At 42.3% G+C, this 19,065-nt stretch overlaps 1 protein-coding gene across 5 annotated transcripts in view; it reads left to right on the forward strand.

Moving 5' to 3' along the window:
- Positions 1 to 19,065, forward strand: part of fam228a (family with sequence similarity 228 member A) — a 58,756-nt gene that overhangs the window by 4,287 nt on the left and 35,404 nt on the right. For 4 of the 5 annotated variants that reach the window (XM_068024701.1, XM_068024729.1, XM_068024719.1 and 1 more), the window contains exons 2-4: positions 6,923 to 7,075; positions 16,695 to 16,772; positions 18,463 to 18,645. In XM_068024701.1, coding sequence (XP_067880802.1) covers positions 6,923 to 7,075; positions 16,695 to 16,772; positions 18,463 to 18,645 — 414 coding nt within the window. The remainder of the gene's footprint in view (positions 1 to 6,922; positions 7,076 to 16,694; positions 16,773 to 18,462; positions 18,646 to 19,065) is intronic. The other variant, XM_068024709.1, reaches the window with a different exon arrangement.

Consider the following 19,065-nt stretch of genomic DNA (forward strand, 5'->3'; position numbering starts at 1 on the left):
AACAGTAGGATAGTCAGTAGTCTGGTTCAGGAGTTGAAGTGTTGCTCTTCTTCGCCAGCGATGAACACCTCAATAATTTGCTACCACTTTCAAAAGAATTGATCTGGCTTAACTTTTAGAATTTTGAGAGTTTAAATTGACTGAGAGATCTGTCCTATTTCCTTCAGTACATTCTGGCAGAACAGTCTGTGTCTCCAAAGTGTCTCTGTAAAGCCAGTTTTTTCCAGCTAGTTTCAAGGTTAAACAGCAACATTGTATATCCTGTTTTCTGTCTCTGTATGGATGTACCCAGGGTAACCAAGATGCACTTTCCTTGGTAACTTCTGAGGCTTTCTGCCTTTAAAAAAGTACTGATCTCTTACAGCCTTAAAGGCACACTGCATATTTCCCCCAAAAAAACAGGATTATGACACCTCTGCCCCTGGCGAAATGAAACGCCATTCCCAAAATGCGTTTCATTACAATGTAAAAAATGGAAATTGGAAAAACACTGAAAACAATTTTCCCACGATATAGATGTACAATTTTTCAAAAATGGTAACACTATAGCAACAAGTTCCATCAGAACATTTTCAGCTATAAACTTTTACATAGGTTGTCCCAATTAGCCCATTTCAAATTTTCAAACATTGTCTTCCAGTTATTTCGTGTTTTCCTTCCAAGTGTGTCTATTGTCCATCACCTCAGCCAGGTGAACTGCACAGCTAGGAGCACTGACCGCTGGGTTCACTATCCTGTGAGAAGTTTCTCGAGTACCCCTTAACCTATGTGGCATCACTTGATACTGGAAAACCCGGTTTGGTGTAACAGAAGCTGTCTTTTTCTTTTCATGGGGTGTCAAAGGAATTTGACAGTATCCCTCCAACACATGTGTCTCTTTAAGACACATGGTGTTGTCCACACTGTCCATACAATCTTCTAAAAGTGGAATTGTGTACGAGTTTGCCTTTGTTACAGCATTGACTTTCTATAGTCTATCCAAAATCAGGTTGACCCATCCAGTTTAGGTACTAGAACTACTGGCGAACTCCAGCTACTTTGACTAGGTTTGATCGAATTGTTTTCCAGCATATACTGAATCTCTGCTTTCACTTGGGCCTGTTTGTCTGGACTCAAGCAGTAAGGATGCTGTTTCAAAGGAACGGTTCCCCTATATTGGGCGGCGCAGTGGTTAGCACTGCCGCCTCACAGCTCCAGGGACCCGGGTTCGATTCTGGGTACTGCCTGTGTGGAGTTTGCAAGTTCTCCCTGTGTCTGCGTGGGTTTTCTCCGGGTGCTCCGGTTTCCTCCCACAAGCCAAAAGACTTGCAGGTTGGTAGGTAAATTGGCCTTTATAAATTGTCACTAGTATAGGTAGGTGGTAGGGAAATATAGGGTCAGGTGGGGATGTTGGGTAGGAATATGGGATTAGTGTAGGATTAGTATAACTGGGTGGTTGATGGTCGGCACAGACTCGGTGGGCCGAAGGGCCTGTTTCAGTGCTGTATCTCTAATCTAATCTAATCTAATCTAATCTAATATTCACATCATGTGTGGCTAAGGTTGTACATCCCGGCGTATCCCTACAAACTCTTTTAAACGTTGTGAAAAGCCTGGTTAGGTCTTCATGCTGTTTTGCCTCTAAGTGCAAAAGCATGTTGTCTAATTTTCCTAGCCATTCTGTATTCGCTATTTTGATAGTTGGAGGTTCAATCTGAGAATTTCCTAGGCCTGCTTCTGCCTCATCCTCGCTGTCCTTTTCCTTCTCAACAGTCCCAATTACCTGACGTACTTGTACTGGCTTATCCTCCTCCCAGCGGTAATATTACTTTAGCATATTGATGTGACACAACCGGTTGTTCTTACGGCAATCGGGTGTCAATCAAGTAATCTACCTTACTGTTACGACCAGCTGAGAAAGGTGTCTAGGGGTCCCTCCCAGCCTTCACCTGGTGTTACCATAACAGGGTATAATTTTAAACACACTGAGTTTTTAGCTTCCCCTTTAGCTCCTCACCGCTTTCCAATTATAAGGCAAAGAACCCAGCACAAACAGGTTTTTTTAGGTTTAAAGAAGAAAGGTTGAAATTTATTAAACTTAAACTCTAATTCGATTGACGCCTACGGATACATGACACGCCCACGCTAGCACGCATACGCGATACACACACGCAAATAGAGACAGAAAAGAGCAGAAGAAAAATAAAGTGGAAACACGAGGTAATATCTGAAGAGTTTTTGCTATGGTTCTTCGTGCTCACTGTAGAGTCCTTGATTGTAGGTAGTTCATGCTTTTCGTTGGGGCCCCGTATTCTTCTTAAACGTTGTTCGCTTTAGGAGACGTTCCTCTCTTGGGGTTCATGTTTCTTCAGTGGATTCCTAGGCTTGTGAGAAAGAGATGGGAGCAGACAGGAGAGATCTTCAGTCCTGGAGCAAACAGTCTTTCTGAATTCAAAATCTCTGACTAGTTCAAAAAACCCTGGAGCAGCCAGTTAGGCCTGTGACCAGCTGGTTTAACCAGTTTGTAGATTGTATCAGCTTAGAAGTCTCTGGAATGCTCCTCTTACCCACAATACCTGGTGATCAAAGTCCATTTTAGGATAAGTGGATAAGGGAAGTAACCTCTCTTGTCCCTATTGGTATGCAAATGTCCTCCATCCAAGTCTGGCAGCCCTTATAACAGGCCTTCCCCTCTTCTCAGCAACAATTTGAAATTTAATGTCCATATGACAAAATTAATATGCCTCACTCTTGGCAGGTGGGGATCTAGCATGACACTTACCTACTCTTTTGATCATTCTATATGGGCCACTGAACCGTGCTTTTAATGGTTCTCCCTGTAACAGTGACAACACTAATACTTCAACGCCTGGTTGAAAGTCATGGGCTTTTGCATTCTTGTCTGCCCATTTTTTTATATTGGCTTTAAGGTGTTCCTGGGCTACAGTCCATCCGGTTTCATTCCTTATTGACTTTGTAGCAGTTTAATACAACTGAGTGGCTTGCTAGGCCATTTCAGATGGCATTTAAGAGCCAACCACATTGCTGTGGGTCTGGTGTCACATGTAGGCCAGATCAGGTAAGGACAGCAGATTTCCTTCCATAATGGACATTAGTGAACCGGGTGGGTTTTTACGACAGTCGACTGGTTTCATGGCCATCATTAGACTAGTTTTTTTAAATTCCAGATTTATTAATTGAATTCAAATTCCACCTTCTACTGTGGTGGGATTCGAACCCATGTACCCCAGAGCAATACCCTGGGCCTCTGGATTACTAGTCCAGTGACAATACCACTACGCCAGTGCCTCCCCAATATTGGTCAATTGTCTCCTTTGGCTTCTTGCTTAGTGCATTGGAAGACAATGGTTTTGTATATGGTGTTTTTCTTGGGTGTGAAATAATTTGTTAGAGCATTTATTGCTGAGCTGTAGTAATTTTGCTTGGGCGTAAGTGTTTCAAAGATATCTGCTAATTCTTCACCTCCATAGTGTAGAAGCAAGGCCTTTTTCCTTGTGTTGTCTGTGATTGCAAAACCTGCCATCGTGCCTTTGAAATATTCCAGCCACTTTTCCCAACGTGGGGATACAGATGATACAAATGTGATAGGTTGGGCATAGACAACGCCATACAGATCAGCAACGCAGTGATAAAGGGATCCGGGATCGCTCTCCCTTTCAGAGGAAACTTCTCTGCAGTGATTCGAGATTTTCTTTTGAATTGAATGGCTATTTTGGAGAGATCAGTGTACAAGCTTCCTGTGTGTCACTCTAACAGTTTCCAAGTTAAAATGCTGTCTGTGAAAGTAGACAAAACCTTCCAAAATTTTCATACCTGAAAGCAATGTTTCCATTTTTTCCCCCATTCTTTTTCTGTTTACCATGTTGCCATTGTGATATCCTTGGGACTTGTGTGAGGTTTAGCCGAGATTGGTATAGGATATGAGGCAAAGACAGAGAGACAAAGACTGCAGCAGCTGAACGCAAAGGCTTCTCCTTTATTCTGTCTTGATTTCACTTTCTCTTTGCTAGCGTGTATTTTACAGCAGCCTCTAGTGCACGATGCAATTGCAATTTCAAAATACTACACCATTACATACTCACTTTTTGAATTGGGATTTTATAGTAACAACCCTTCCAGTTACAACTTCATAGTGTCAGTGCAAAAGCTTTTTGAAAACCCATATACATTAAATCTACTACGTTCCTTATATCTAACCATTGGTCACTTCTTCAAAAATGTAACCAAACCTTGATTAGCCCTTATATTTCTAAATGCTCACTAATTTTATCTCGAATGAGGGTTCTTAAGTGTTTATACAGCATTGGCAGAGGCATGCATTGACATAATCAGTCTTAATCAGACTTTTGGCATTCTTCCACGTAATGGTATCGCAGTATTGCACACGTGAGGTTTAGGGACTTTTGTTGGCAGTAGCCATGGGCTGTCTGTGGCCTTTTACATGGTTGACCTCCTCCCAGGATGAGTGGGACTTCACTTACCTGGTTTCATTCTTATTTACTCAGTCGTAGCCAGAGAATCAGCTACAGTGGTTTCTTTTCCTGTTACTGGACAGTTACCTTTTGTGTCCCACAAGGATCCATCCTTGGCTGCCTCCTATTTCTCATCTACATGCTGCCCCTCAGCAACATTGTCCAAAAATACAGTGCCAGTTTCCACACATACGCTCACGATGCCCAGCTCTATCTCACCACCGCCCCTCTCGATCCCTCCCCGTCTCTAAATTGTCAGACCGCTTGTCCGACATCCAGTACTGGATGAATAGATGTTTCCTCTGACGAAACATTGGGAAGACTGAAGTCATTGCCTTCAGACCCGGCCAAAAACTCTGTTCCCTAGCTACCAATTCCATCCCTTCCTGGGACCTGCCTGAAGCTGAATCAGACTGTTTGCAACATTGGTGTCATATTTTCTCTGAGATGAGCTTCCAACCAAATCTCTGTGCCAACAATAAGACCACCTATTTCCACCTCTGTAATATCACCTAACTCTGCCCTGCCTCAGCTCATCTGCTAAAACCCTCATCCATACCTTTGACGATTCCAACACATCCTGGCTGGCCTCACATGTTCTACTCTTCGTAAACTTGAGGTTATCCAAAAGTCTGCTGCCCATGGCCTAACATGCACCCATCATCCCTGTGCTTGCTGACGTATATTGGCTACCGGTTAAGCAATGCCTCAATTTTAAAATTCTCATCATTTTTTTCAAATTTCCTCCTTGGCCTCACCCCTCCCTATCTCTTCCAGCCTCACAACCCTCCTGGATAGTTGCACTCCTCTAATTCTGGGCTCTTGAGCATCCCCAATTTTAATTACTCCGTCATTGGTGGCCCTACCTCCAGCTTCTAAGGCCCTCAGCTCTGGAATTCCCTCCCTAAACATCTCCACCTTCCTACTTCTCTAGTCTCCTTAAGACGCTCCTGAAAACTTACTTCTTTGACCAAGCTTTTGGTCATCTGCCTTATTTTTGCTGCCTTGGTGGCTTGGTGTCAGATTTTGTTGGCTAACGCTGTTAATTGTATTCAGGTGGTGGGCATTAATTGCGGACTCACCTATGCTCGTATATATATATATATATATATATATATATATATATAAGAGCAGGCTGAAATGGTAATTGTTGGGTTGGAGGTGGATGATATGTAATGTGTGTCTCTGTAAATAAAAGTTTGTAAGTGTATAAATACTTTCCTCCATTGTTCCATCTTCAGCGCCTGGCGACCCAGGTTATACCAAATGTTCCTGTGAAGTGTCTTGGGACGTTTTACTACGTTAGAAGTGGTATATGAATATAAGTTGTTGTGTGTGTCTTATTGGATTAGGTAATTATTTCTTTTGTGGAGGTCTTCTGTCTTTTCATATTAGCCTGTGCTTTCCTGTATAGGAGAATGCTGCCACATAGGTGAGGAAGGTCTTGTTGCATAGATCTCTGAAAGTGGTTGTGCAGAGGCTCAAATTACCTTGGGGGGCATTTACACTACAATTCAGTATCATTGTGTAAGTTACTTAGATTCAATCTGTGTTACTCAGACTATTGTATGCATGTCTGTTATACTTATTAAAGAAACTACAACACAGCAAAGAGAAGTTAAAATGCAAACATTATACTTAGTTAAACAGTGAATGATCCATTGGTATACAACCCGACTAACCCACAAGGTTTCAAGGTGATCAGATTCAAAATAATCATATTAGTACCTCAACGTGCTACTTTCATTCCAAGGATCTAATGAGTTTTAGATTATGATTAGATTAGATTAGAGATACAGCACTGAAACAGGCCCTTCGGCCCACCGAGTCTGTGCCGACCATCAACCACCCATTTTATACTAATCCTACACTAATCCCATATTCCCAACAAACATCCCCACCTGTCCCTATATTTCCCTACCACCTACCTATACTAGTGACAATTTATAATGGCCAATTTACCTATCAACCTGCAAGTCTTTTGGCTTGTGGGAGGAAACCGGAGCACCCGGAGAAAACCCACGCAGACACAGGGAGAACTTGCAAACTCCACACAGGCAGCACCCGGAATCGAACCCGGGTCCCTGGAGCTGTGAGGCTGCGGTGCTAACCACTGCGCCACTGTGCCGCTTTGCACGGTGCTCAATTGATATTTGCATTCAATCAGGCTGTCTGACTCTAGAGTGAAGTGGCGCAAGTTTCCCTGGAGGTGGAAATCTTGTACTGCATGGAATATAATTGAGTTAGAAAGTGCTTCGGGCATCTGTTAAATGTTAATAAAGCAGAGCTGTTCCTGAGCAGCAGAAGATGCAGACAGACTCTACGTAGAATGCTGCTTGACTAAAACCTTGGGTTGAGAGCTACAGCGTTTAAGACATCTCTAATCAAAGCTATCAGGTTGTTGTTTCTAATTTTAAATTTGTTTTTAGCACATTTTCCTTCTTTTATAGGTTGCTACTGTGAGAACATGCCCAATGAAATCTCTTTCAGCGCAAAGATGTGCAAGAATAGAGCCACCAGAAAAATGTCTAAGTGCATCTGTTTGTTCAACAGAACAGAATTGTGTGGACTGGCTTTCAAAGAAGTCTTTTGCACATCTCCAGGTAATTTTTTTTTAAATAATAGAATGACCAGTAATAAGGTTGCTGGATGCACAGAGAGAAACCACATTAGGAGCCCAGCAGCTAAATCAGAGATTTTGGCCAATCACATTCCAGTGACCCTTTTAAAAAAAAAAGTCATAGTCATTTATGGTACAAAACGAGGCCATTGGTCCATTGAGTCCATGTTGGCTCGCCATGGTGCTATGCAGTCTGTCCCACTCCCTGGCTCGATCCCCGTAGCCCTGCAAGTCTCTTTCTCTCAGGTGGCCATCCAACTTCCTCTGGAAGTCATTGATCGTCTCCACTTCCACCATCCACCTTTGTGGGCAGCGAGTTCCAAGTCATTACCACCTGCTGCATATAAAAGTGCGTCCTCGTATTACCCCTGCATCTATTGCCAAAAACTTTCAATCTGTGTCCCCTAGTTCTTGTATTATTTGTTAATGGGAAAACTTTTTCGTTATCTAACCTATCTAAGCCTGTAAATCTTGTATACCTCTATTAAATTTCCCCTCAATCTCCTTTGTTCTAAGGAGAACAAACCCAGCAGTGTTGGATTTGACTGCATTGAAGCTCCAGATGCAACAACTGAATTACTAATGGCTGTGACATATAGAAGAGAGTTCCTCAGTGGGCTGGCTTAAGTGTAATCATAATCATAATCTTGCTAAAAGACCAAAAGCTTATCCACAATTTCCACAATGACATGCAGAAGGCATTCCACTGCTCTGTATGGGTTTGGACTACACCTTGGAGTTGTAGGCTTTGTAGAACATGAAAACTGCAGTAAATAACATTTCTTGAGGATATCCACACTTTACGCTTTTCCAGCCACTTTAGCAGTATGTTTTAATGTCACCATTTTGCTGCTGAAATACATTTGCCACCTACGTCCTTAGCTTCTTAATGAAGTTTGGGACATGTCATCTCAGTGGCACGGGTAAACTGATTAAAATTGCTATTCAATCATAATTATTGTACATTACCCTGGGGTGCTCAGTAAGGTAGAAATGGATGGTAGACAAAGCCAATAATGTAATTCTGAATAAAATGATTTGCTCAAGATGTTCACAATCTAGCGTTAGATCAGTCCCAGTTAAAGGAGGGTGTCTGGCTTGTTACGGCCCAATGAGAAAGGTGTCTAGGGGTCCCTCTCAACCTTCACCTGGTCTGACCGAAATAGGTTTTTTTTTAAAAAGCCATGTTTTTAGCTCCACCTTGGTGAATCCTTCTTCACCGCTTTCCAATTATAAGGCAAAGAAACCAGCACAAACAGGTTTTCTTGGGTTTAAAGAAAAAAAGTTGAAATTTATTAATCTTGAAGTTGAATATGGATAGATGACGCGCCCATGCTAGCAGGCATACGCGATAGACGCATGCAAATAGAGACAGAAATGAGCAGAAGAAAAAATAAAGTGGAAAAATTTGAGGCAATATCTGAAGAGTTTTTGTTACGGTTCTTAGAGATCACTGTAGAGTCCTTGATTGTAGGTAGTTCTTGCTTTTTGTTGGGGCCTAGTCTTAAATCTTCGCTGTAGGAGACCTTTCCCTCTTGGGGTTCACATGTCTTCAGTGGATTCAGAGGCTTGTGAGAAAGAGGTGGGAGCAAACACGAGAGATCTTCTCAGTCAAGGAGCAAACGGTCTTTCTGCTCAAACTCTCTGTGGCTAGTTCAAAAAACCCTGGAACAGCCAGTTAGTCATGTGACCAGTTGGTCCAATCAGTCCTGGCCTCTGGATTGCATCACCCCAGCAGGCCCTAGAATGCACTTCCCCACCCCCTCACTGTCTGGTGATCAGCATCCATTGTGGGTTGAATGTGTCAGGGAATGGTCCTTTGTCAACACAAGCACCGTCTTAGTATGCAAATGTTTTTTCCAGCCGCGGCTGATCTGTTCATCAAGTCATTTCCTCACTCCAGTAACAGTTAAAAATCAATGTTCATATGACAAAACCAATGTGCCTCATTCTTGGCAGGTGGAGGCCTGCATGACACCTCCACACCCAGCGGAATGAAATGCGATTTGAGAAAAGCGCATTTCATTAAAAGGGTCAAGAGAAAATGCAAGATACAGGAAAAAAAAATGCATTTCTCTCATTCATTCATAAATCCTAAAACTTATTACAGCCTGTCTTTTCCTGGTGCCAGTGCTTCTTTAATTGCTCCCTTTTTGGCTTCCCAATAAACATGTGGTTCTTTGGGGAAGTCTTTCTTCAGTTTGCCCATTTCCATGGCTGCCTAGGGTCTTGGAAATGGTTAGGTTGAATTAGCCCTGATTGGAATTTTTTTTTCAGGAGAGTCATTTGTGGGCGGGTCTATCCTGAACACTCTAAGTGCTTTGCTGAGTCATACAAAGGCTTTTAACTTCAGGGGATGGGTGGTTCGCTGTTTTTCTGACTGTGGGAGAGGATTCTTCGCTAATCTCCCCTTTGTTCTCTGGGACACTCCTGCCTGCAGGTATTTGTGCAGACTCTACTACACTCCACTCTGGCACTTCGACTAGATGAGGGATCACCCTCAGAGTTTTTTTGCCCCCTAGAGGTCTTTCTTTGTTTCTGTAGGTTCCTGTAAATGCTGTCAGCAACTCTGGGGTGCTTCTAGTGTCTGCATTTACATAGGAGGATTTGGGGTCAAACTTTTCAAATTTTTTGGGGTTGGCTGATGGGACAGTAGGGGTTTTTATCCGGGATTCCTCCCAGACTTCCTTTAACCTGCCCTCTTGGTCACTTTTCCCCCTTCCCTTTCCAACCTTTTGCCAGCCTTGTGCCCACCTGTCCCTTTTTGTTCTCGGCAGGGGTCCCTAACAGTTCACCAGCCCTCTGCTGGAGGATCCTCCTAACACCAGTACAGGACTTGGGGGTGCAAGTTTCACTGTAATTTGGGGTTTTTCCTCAACCTGCCACATGTGACGACTTCTGCAGTACTCCATCACATCTTTGTGGAGTTTTGGTCAGTTAAACTGCTGTCTTATACGGGCTTTGGTCTTTTGCATACCGGCATGTACAACCATTGTAGTTTTGTGGGCCCCTACTTAATATTTCTCTCCTGTACTTCTGCGGCACCACTAACTGGTGAGCTACTGTCCACTCCTTGCTCTTCGATCTGTGAGGAGAACTCCATTTCGTCATCAGTACCTCATTCTTTAAATAGTAACAGTCAGGGACTCCCACTGCTTCACTTTCAGATTGGGCAGCCTGTGCTAACTCTCGCAATAATAGGTCGACTCCCTGAGCCTCAATTAGGGAGAATCCATTTAATTCATTCCCTGGGTCTCCTAACTTGCTAAAGAAAGTCTCAGACAGAGAGACAGACCTGGTCATCTGCCTGCAGTGTCAATTCAGTCTCTTCTGGGGGAGCTGATTTGATCATGGCCTGATCCATGACACATTCAGGGAAACTGCAGGGGTTCGTCTCCTGCAGTCTTTCTTTCACTTCTGGGCGGGCTACCATCTTCACCCCCTCCAGATCATTACCGAGGAGCACGTCAACCCCGTTCACAGGCAAACTAGGGACAATCCCTATGGTCACCGGTCCCGAAACTAGGTCGCACTCCAGGTGCACCCGGCATACGCGTACAGGCATACACTGCCCTCCAATACCATTCACCACCATTCTGGTGTTCACTGCACTCTCTGGGGGGAAAGGCCTTTTTCCAGTAAAAGGGATCTAGTAGCCCCTGTGTTCCTGAGAATTACTATGGGCTTGCTGGCCCCACTCGAGGGGTATGGGTTACTTTCCCTTCAGACACAAAAACCATGATAACCTTCAGGAATCCTATTAAATTTTCCTGCACTTGCAGCCTTAAGCTTCCTGGGTCTCACTCTTACTGCAGTTAAAGCCACAGCTTGTTCTGCTATTCTTTCCATCAGGTTTCCGTCTTTACTGAACGGGTGTGCCCTGATTAACCCTACCGGTTTTCCCTTTAGTTTCCAGCAGTCAGCTTTTAAATGCCTTGCTTTATTACAATGGAAGCACACAGGTCTCCGAGTCTCACTCTTGCTCACAACACCTTCCTTTCCCCCCTGTGTCTCCTGCTTTCCTTTCTCTCCCAGGACTGCTTGGGCTCCTATCACCTTCCCATTCTTTGTCCTTTTCGGGTTTGTGGGGGTAACTAGGAAAGGTTCTCCCCTGGGAAACCGTCTTTTAAATTAAAGCAAACTCATCGGCTAGAACGGCTGCTTGCCAGGCTCTCTGAACCTGCTGTTTCTCTATCTTGGTCTTTATGGAGAGTAGGAGAGAGTGTTTAAATTCCTCTAACAGAATTACGTTTCTGAGATTCTCATAGCTGAGCTGTACTTTGAGTCCTCAGCCACTGGTCAAAAGCCAGCTACTTGCTTCTTTCAAACTCCAGATAAGTTTAATTAGCTTGCTTCTTGAGGGTTCTACACTTTTGGCGATAGGCTTCAGGTACTAATTTATACTCCCCTCGGATAGCATTATTTTCAGCTCATAATTTGATGAACTCTCATCTGGCAACAGGGAATAAACCTCATGGGCTTTTCTGGTTAGCTTGCTTTGTAATAAAAGAGGCCAGGTCTAAATATATAGCTGGCTATTTTAACTGCCTTGCCAGTTTCTCAAAGGACACAAATATGCTTCCACATCTTCATTGAATTTTGGGATTAGTTGAGCTAGTTTTAAATATTTTGTACCTAGCCCTGAATTATGTTGTTCCATATTGGCCATGCTTTCACTGCGGTTACTCTGTCACACCCTAGCTAACTCAAGTCGCTTTAGCTCTCTTTCTTTGCATTCCTTCAGGAATATTCTTTCTCTCTTTCCTCTCACGTTCCTTCTCTTCATGTTCCTTCTGGAAGGCTCTTTCTGCCTCTCCTCAAATTCAAGTTTCCCCTGTTGCAATTGTAGCTTTGCTAGCAATACCCTGTCTGGTTCTGCTTCTTCAGATTCAAGGAAAAAATGGTTGACCACTAGCCTTGGGAGTTCAGACTTCCTTGCCTTGCCACGTACATTGATCCCACACTGCTCAGCTATTTTCCTCAACTCCTCCATAACGTATCCCAAGTTAACTTATCCCAAATTACTTTACCCTGGCTTGAGGAGCTACTAGTTTCAGTTGCAGACATGTTAGTATTCAAGCACACACAACCACAAGAAAACCTGTATTAATCTTGCTCTTTTTTGACTGGGAACAATTTGGCTTTCCACTTCCAGTTTCTCTTGTTTGTCTGTGGGTAAAATCCAGGACGGTAGCCTGAAAATTTCTGTTATGATCCGGTGAGAAAGGTGTCTAGGGATCCCTCTCAGCCTTTAACGGTCTTACCGTAACAGGGTTTAATTTTTTTAAAACACTGTTTTTAGCTCCCCCTTAGTGAATCCTTGTTCACCGCTTTCCAATTATAAGGCAAAGAAACCAGCACAAACAGGTTTTCTTAGGTTTAAAGAAGAAAATTTGAAATTTATTCAACTTAAATTTGGTTGACGCCCACGGATACACGACGCGCCCATGCTAGCATGCATACGCGATACACATATGCAAATAGAAGAGAGCAGAAGAAAACAAAGTGGAAAAGTTTGATGCAATATCTGAAAAGGTTTTGTTACGGTTCATAGAGCTCACTGTAGAGTCCTTGATTGTAGGTAGATCTCGCTTTTCGTTGCGACCCATTCTTTAAACCTTGTTCACTGTAGAAGACTCTTCTCTCTTGGGGTTCATGTGTCTTCAGTGGATTCAGAGGCTTGTGAGAAAGAGATGGGAGCAGACTGTAGAGATTTTCTCAGTCCAGGAGCAAACCGTCTCTTTTTTTTTGTTCAAACTCTCAGGCTAATTCAAAAAACCCTGGAACAGCCAGTTAGTCATGTGACCAGCTGGTCCAACAGCCCTGGCCCCTGTGGATTGCATCACCCCAGCAGGCCCTGGAATGGGCTTCCCCACTCCCTCACTGTCCAGTTTGAATGTGTCAGGGAATGGTCCTTTGTCTGCACAAGTACTGTCTGTTAGTATGCAAATGTTATTCCAGCCACAGCTGATCTTTTCAACAAGTCCTTTCATCGCTCCAGCAACAGTTAAAAATCAATCACAAACAAAAACAAGAAATGCTGGATTCACTCAGCAGGTCTGGCAGCATCTGTGGAAAGAGAAGCAGAGTTAACGTTTCGGGTCAGTGACCCTTCTTCGGAACTGACAAATATTAGAAAAGTCACAGATTATAAACAAGTGAGGTGGGGGTTGGGCAAGAGATAACAAAGGAGAAGGTGCAGATTGGACCAGGCCACATAGCTGACCAAAAGGTCACGGAGCAAAGGCAAACAATATGTTAATGGTGTGTTGAAAGACAAAGCATTAGTACAGATTAGGTGTTTCAGATCCCGAAGAAGGGTCACTGACCCGAAACGTTAACTCTGCTTCTCTTTCCACAGATGCTGCCAGACCTGCTGAGTGATTCCAGCATTTCTTGTTTTTGTTTCAGATAAGTATATTCACACCTAATCTGTACTAATGCTTTGTCTTTCAACACACCATTAACATATTGTTTGCCTTTGCTCTGTGACCTTTTGGTCAGCTATGTGGCCTGGTCCAATCTGCACCTTCTCCTTTGTTATCTCTTGCCCCACCCCCACCTCACTTGTTTATAGTATGTGACTTTTCTAATATTTGTCAGTTCCGAAGAAGGGTCACTGACCTGAAACGTTAACTCTGCTTCTCTTTCCACAGATGCTGCCAGACCTGCTGAGTGAATCCAGCATTTCTTGTTCTTCTTGTTTTTGTTTCAGATTTTCAGCATCCGCAGTATTTTGCTTTTAGTTAAAAATCAATGTTCATGTGACAAAACCAATGTGCCTTATTCTATGCATCTAGGGGCCTGCATGACAGACTACGTTATTAATATACTATACAATACATTTTGTGGCTAATTTTAATAAATTACTGTTTCACAGTTTGGTCTTGTGATGAATTATTTGCTGGAAATAGTATCAGTTAGAGTGCTTATACGCACTGGATGAAACATCTCCATTAGTTGGTGAGACTATTGTTTTCATGTGGTAATGTTTAGTTTTGCTTGAAATATTTGTCATGCTAGGCCCCCGCCTGCCAAGAATGAGGCACATTATTTTGTCATGAACATTGATTATAAACTGTTACAGGAGTGAAGAAAGGACTTGTTAAACAGATCAGCCGTGGCTGGAAAAGACATTTGCATATTAACAGACGATGATTGGAAGGACAAAGGTCCGTTCCCTGACTCATTCAACCCACAATGGACCTTGATCACCAGGTGTGTGTAAGAGCAGCATTTAAGAGACTGCTAAGGTAATGCAATCCAAGACGTGGGCAGACCAGTTAGTCACATGACTAACCTGCTTGGCAACCTGGGGTTTTCTGAATTGTACAAATCCTTTGAACTGGGAGAGTGTTTCCTGGACTGAAGATCTCTCCTGTCTGCTCCCATCTCTTTCTCACAAGCCTCTGAATCCACTGAAGACACATGAACCCCAAGAGAGAAATGTCTCCCTACAGCGAACAAGGTTTAAGAAGAATACTGGGCCCCACCGAAAAGCAAGAACTACCTACAATCAAGGACTCTACAGTGAGCTCGAAGAACCATAACAAAAACTCTGAACTTTGAGGCAATATCTCTTCACTTTTGTTTTTCTTCTCTTTTCTGTCTGTATTTGCATGTGTGTATCACGTATGCATGCTAGCGTGGGTGCGTCGTGTATCCGTAGGCATCAACCGAATTAGAGTTTAAGTTTAATAAATTTCAACTTTTCTTCTTCAAATCTAAGAAAACCCGTTTGTGCTGGTTTCTTTGCCTTATGATTGGAAAGCAGTGAACAAGGATTCACCAAGGGGGAGCTAAAAACAAGTTATGTTTAAAATTAAGCCTGTTACGGTAAGACCAGGTGAAGGCTGAAAGGGAACCCTAGACCTCTTTCTCACCTGGTCATAACACATTTCTCTATTGTAGTCAACAGTGGCTGGTCTGTGTATTGATTTCCACCCTCGACAGGGTCCTCCTTTGGCATGTTTACAGAAATATTTTCTGTAATTGGGATGTGCGTGATCTACGGGTACTTTTAAAATGTAATTAAATTCTTTATGTTCCAGAAGGGAAGAATTTTAAAATATTTATCAGAGAATGAGATATGTTGTATTACATTTCTAAAATCAGCTGACATACTTTCCAATGATCTCATTACAAATTAGATTTACACTTACCTTAAATTTCATGAGGTTCAAAGATAATTAGTCTTGAGTTTATTTTAACCGAGATGGCAAACTATTACTTTCATTTGCAACACTCTCGGCTACCACTGTCCACAGAAGATTTTAGCATTGATTTTTAGATAGTGTTGCCCTGAAATGCCACCTTTTAGATCGAGTCTTCCAATTTTAATCAGCCACCGCTGAATGATAGCACTACCCTGAGTCAGAAAGTTGTGGGATCAAGCCCCATTCCAAAGACTTGAGCACATAATCTAGGCTGACACTTCAGTGCAGCAATGAATGGGTGTTGCATTTTTGAGATGCCGTTTTTCAAACTAAAGCCCCATCTGCCCTACCAGGTGAAGGTAAAATTTCCCTTGGCACTATTCAGAGAAGAGCAGGGGAGCCTTCCTGGTGGCCTGGGCAACATATTTCTCACGACTAACTCTACAAAAAAAATTATCTGTTAATTTATTTGATTGTTGTTTATGGGACCTTGCTGTGAGAAAATTGGCTGCTGTGTTTTCCTACATGACAACAGTGACAATGGCCCCAATTTTAAAAGAAGCAAGGCAGGTATGGTGCCCTTGAGCAGTGCATCTGGGGACACGGAGGCCCAGTGATTTTAGCAACTGGGCCTCATTTCCATAATTTTCTCAGACTCCTGCCTGAACATGGCCAGATCACTACCTGAATTCGGGTGGCAGGAGGCTAACGTGGGGACCTGCGGGATTGGTCCCCGGCAGTCAGTTATGTGGTGTGATGATTGGTGGGTTGCAGGTGTGATCGGGTAGACCCCCAAGGAAGAGAATCCCCTTCTCCTTTTGGCCCACAAAGTCACAAAATAAAATTTTAAAATGTACCCACCTGAGCCTCTTCGAGCCCATAATCCTGCTCCCAATATGTTAGGCCTGATGGTGAAGGCTTCAATGGTCTCCCACTCAGGAATCCAACTAAAATAGCAAATCAGGTCCCAAGGAATCATTGGGACCTGATCTGCATATTCAAACCACACCCTGCCAGCTTGGGTCAGGTTTTCTGTTTAAAAGAGCTGATTTTTACTGCCCGCACCCCCCCCCCCCCCCCCCAATGCCTGGTATTTGACAAGTCGGGTGGTGGGGTGGGGGGTTAAAATTGGAGAAGTCAGGCCCAATACTTCAAAATTACTTTATTGTGAAGCACTTTTAAGACACCATATGAATTTAAGTTTTTTTATTTATTTCTTATTGACTCGAGCGAAGTCATGGTGAAAGATGTTTATACGCAAGAGTGTTGAAATACAAATGTATTGGAGAAATAAAATAACTGTCAAAATCTTCATCACTTCTGATATGATTTTCCCTTTTATTAAAAAAAAAGATTTGCATTTGCAGTTCCTTGTGAACATGCTGAATGTTTAAATACTTCTGGGTAAGCAATCTATAGTAGTTTTTAAATGTCTCTGTTTTGCAGGCTAAAGCAGTTAAGGAATCCTGTGAAGTTTATGCTCTCTGTCAGCCCATATATGACACACAAGAATGCTTTATCAAGGTAACATACCCTTTTTAGCAGTTGCTAATTGGCACAGGAAAACAGATCAGGAAAGCAAAATTAAAATCTTCCATTATAACCACATTGTTTCTGCTATATGCTTTCCTGATCTCCATATTTATATATCCTCTCAATACATCACTACTATCAGGCAGTATGTAGATAGCTTCAACCAGAATCTTGCTTGCTTTGCACGACCCATAGTGTTTCCACTGCCTAATTACCCTTACTGAAATTGTTTATTCTACTGCTGTAGACTATTGTCAGAAGGAGGTGTTCCCATGGAACACTGGCACCAGCATTGGGACAGGACAAAGATGTCTGTACCTCTGAGTTTACCCAAACTGAGCTGGGACCAGGGTCCTGGCAGAAAAGATAAATTGGGCTGTAGAAAGGACTTTAAACCTAAAGGAGGGGGAGGGAAGTGGCCGGATGGAAATAAAAGTAACCTAAAGATAATAAAAGGGATGATTAAAATTAAGAGTACAAAAAGTTATGAAATAATATATACCTTTCTGTTCCCTAAGTATTTGTGGTAAGTAATAATAAAATAACCCTGATAAATAATAGGAGTAATAAAAAATGAAAACATATTAAATTACCTATATAGCAATGTACAATGCATCAGCCAAACATGTGCTGAGTCAAAAAGTGAGGGAAAAACACCATCAGGGGATATGAACAGATTGAGAACAGTTATCAAATAAGAGTTCTTTATACAAATGCGCATAGAATACGAAATAAAACAATGAGTTAGAAGCACAAATTCAGCTTAAAGTTGTAGAAATACAGAGACCTGGATACAAGCTGGGTATGACTAAGAGCTAAACATTGCATGTTTTAGGATCTTCAGAAAGGACAGGGAAATCAGGAAAGGAGCAGTAGTATCAATATTGATAAAAGACACAATTACAGCAGTAGAAAAAAGATTTTAGTAAAAATAATTGGGCAGTGGAAACACTGGGTTGAACTATGGAACAACAAAAGATGCAAGATTCTGATGGGCTATGGGAAAAGGTGGGGGAGTGGGACTAGCTAAGTTGCTTTTGCAGAGAGCTGGCTTGGACACAACGGATTGAATGGCCTCCTTCTGTGCTGTAACTATTCTATGATTCTAATAGGCTGTAGATGCTGGGATCGATAGGTTTTGTTAGCTAACAATTTCAAGGAATGTGGATCAAAGGCAGGTAAATGGAGTTGAGGTACAGATCAGCCGGGGAGATGAGGAAACATATTTTTTCACTGAGGATGATGGGGGTCTGGAAATCTCTGTCTGAAAGGTTGGTAGAGGCAGGAAACATCATCTCATTTAAAAGGTGCCTGGATGTGCACCTGAAGTGCCATAACCTTCAGGATTACGGACCAAATGCTGGAAAGTGGGATTAAGCTAGGTGGCTCTTTTATTCCGGCTGGCGCAGACAGGATAGGCCAAGTAGCCTTTTTCTGTGCTGTAAACTTTCTGTGATTCTATTCTATGATCATTGAACGGCAGGCACAGGCTCAATGGGCTGTTCCTATGATAACTGCATCTGACAGGTTAGTACGCCAGGTGTACTATTTTGTTACCTGTTATGAAATTCAAGTCTAGACATGTTACATGTTTCCTACCTGTATAAATGTAATTACTGTAGATTGAGTACTGGCTAATCTTTACTTTATAAACATTTTCCCTATCTTTGATTTTCATTAGGAGTTGGATAAATATTTGGCCTACAAGGATATGCTAAACTTGCGAAAGAAAGAGCTACTGTACAAGAAATGGAATGAATATGTTTATGAACCAGTACAATGGAAAGTCAAAGCAAAATTAAACCAGTCATTTGAAAGAAGATGTCCTTCAGTTTTACAGTATTTAGACAACTGCAATATTAAGGTACTATTTGGCAACCATATCTGATCTATTTTTATAATGTAACTTTCATCCATAGGAATATTAAACTACCTTTTAATAAGGACCTGTGTTTTTGGAAGAATATAATCCAGATGACTACAATCCATTTGTCCACCATCTGTGCAAACCTTGACAATTTAAGATAGTTTTTATGATTTTACAGAATTTGGTTCTTGCTGCAATTATTGCCCCACAGTTTATGTGCCATAGTGCTGGTACAGCATGACAGCACAGCATACTGCTTTAGTCTTCTCAAAAGATGTTCCAGAATGCAGCCTATTCACTTCAATGGCATAACTTCTCCTTTGAAGCTGGAAGACTACACTATGAACATTTTGTTTTGCTAAAACTGCTTTTCAGTGGTTTGCAGCACAATTTCACAAGACTATTCAAAGCCAATCT

The sequence above is a fragment of the Heterodontus francisci genome, chromosome 3 (assembly GCF_036365525.1).
Source record: "Heterodontus francisci isolate sHetFra1 chromosome 3, sHetFra1.hap1, whole genome shotgun sequence".
In the NCBI taxonomy this organism is placed as follows: domain Eukaryota; kingdom Metazoa; phylum Chordata; class Chondrichthyes; order Heterodontiformes; family Heterodontidae; genus Heterodontus; species Heterodontus francisci.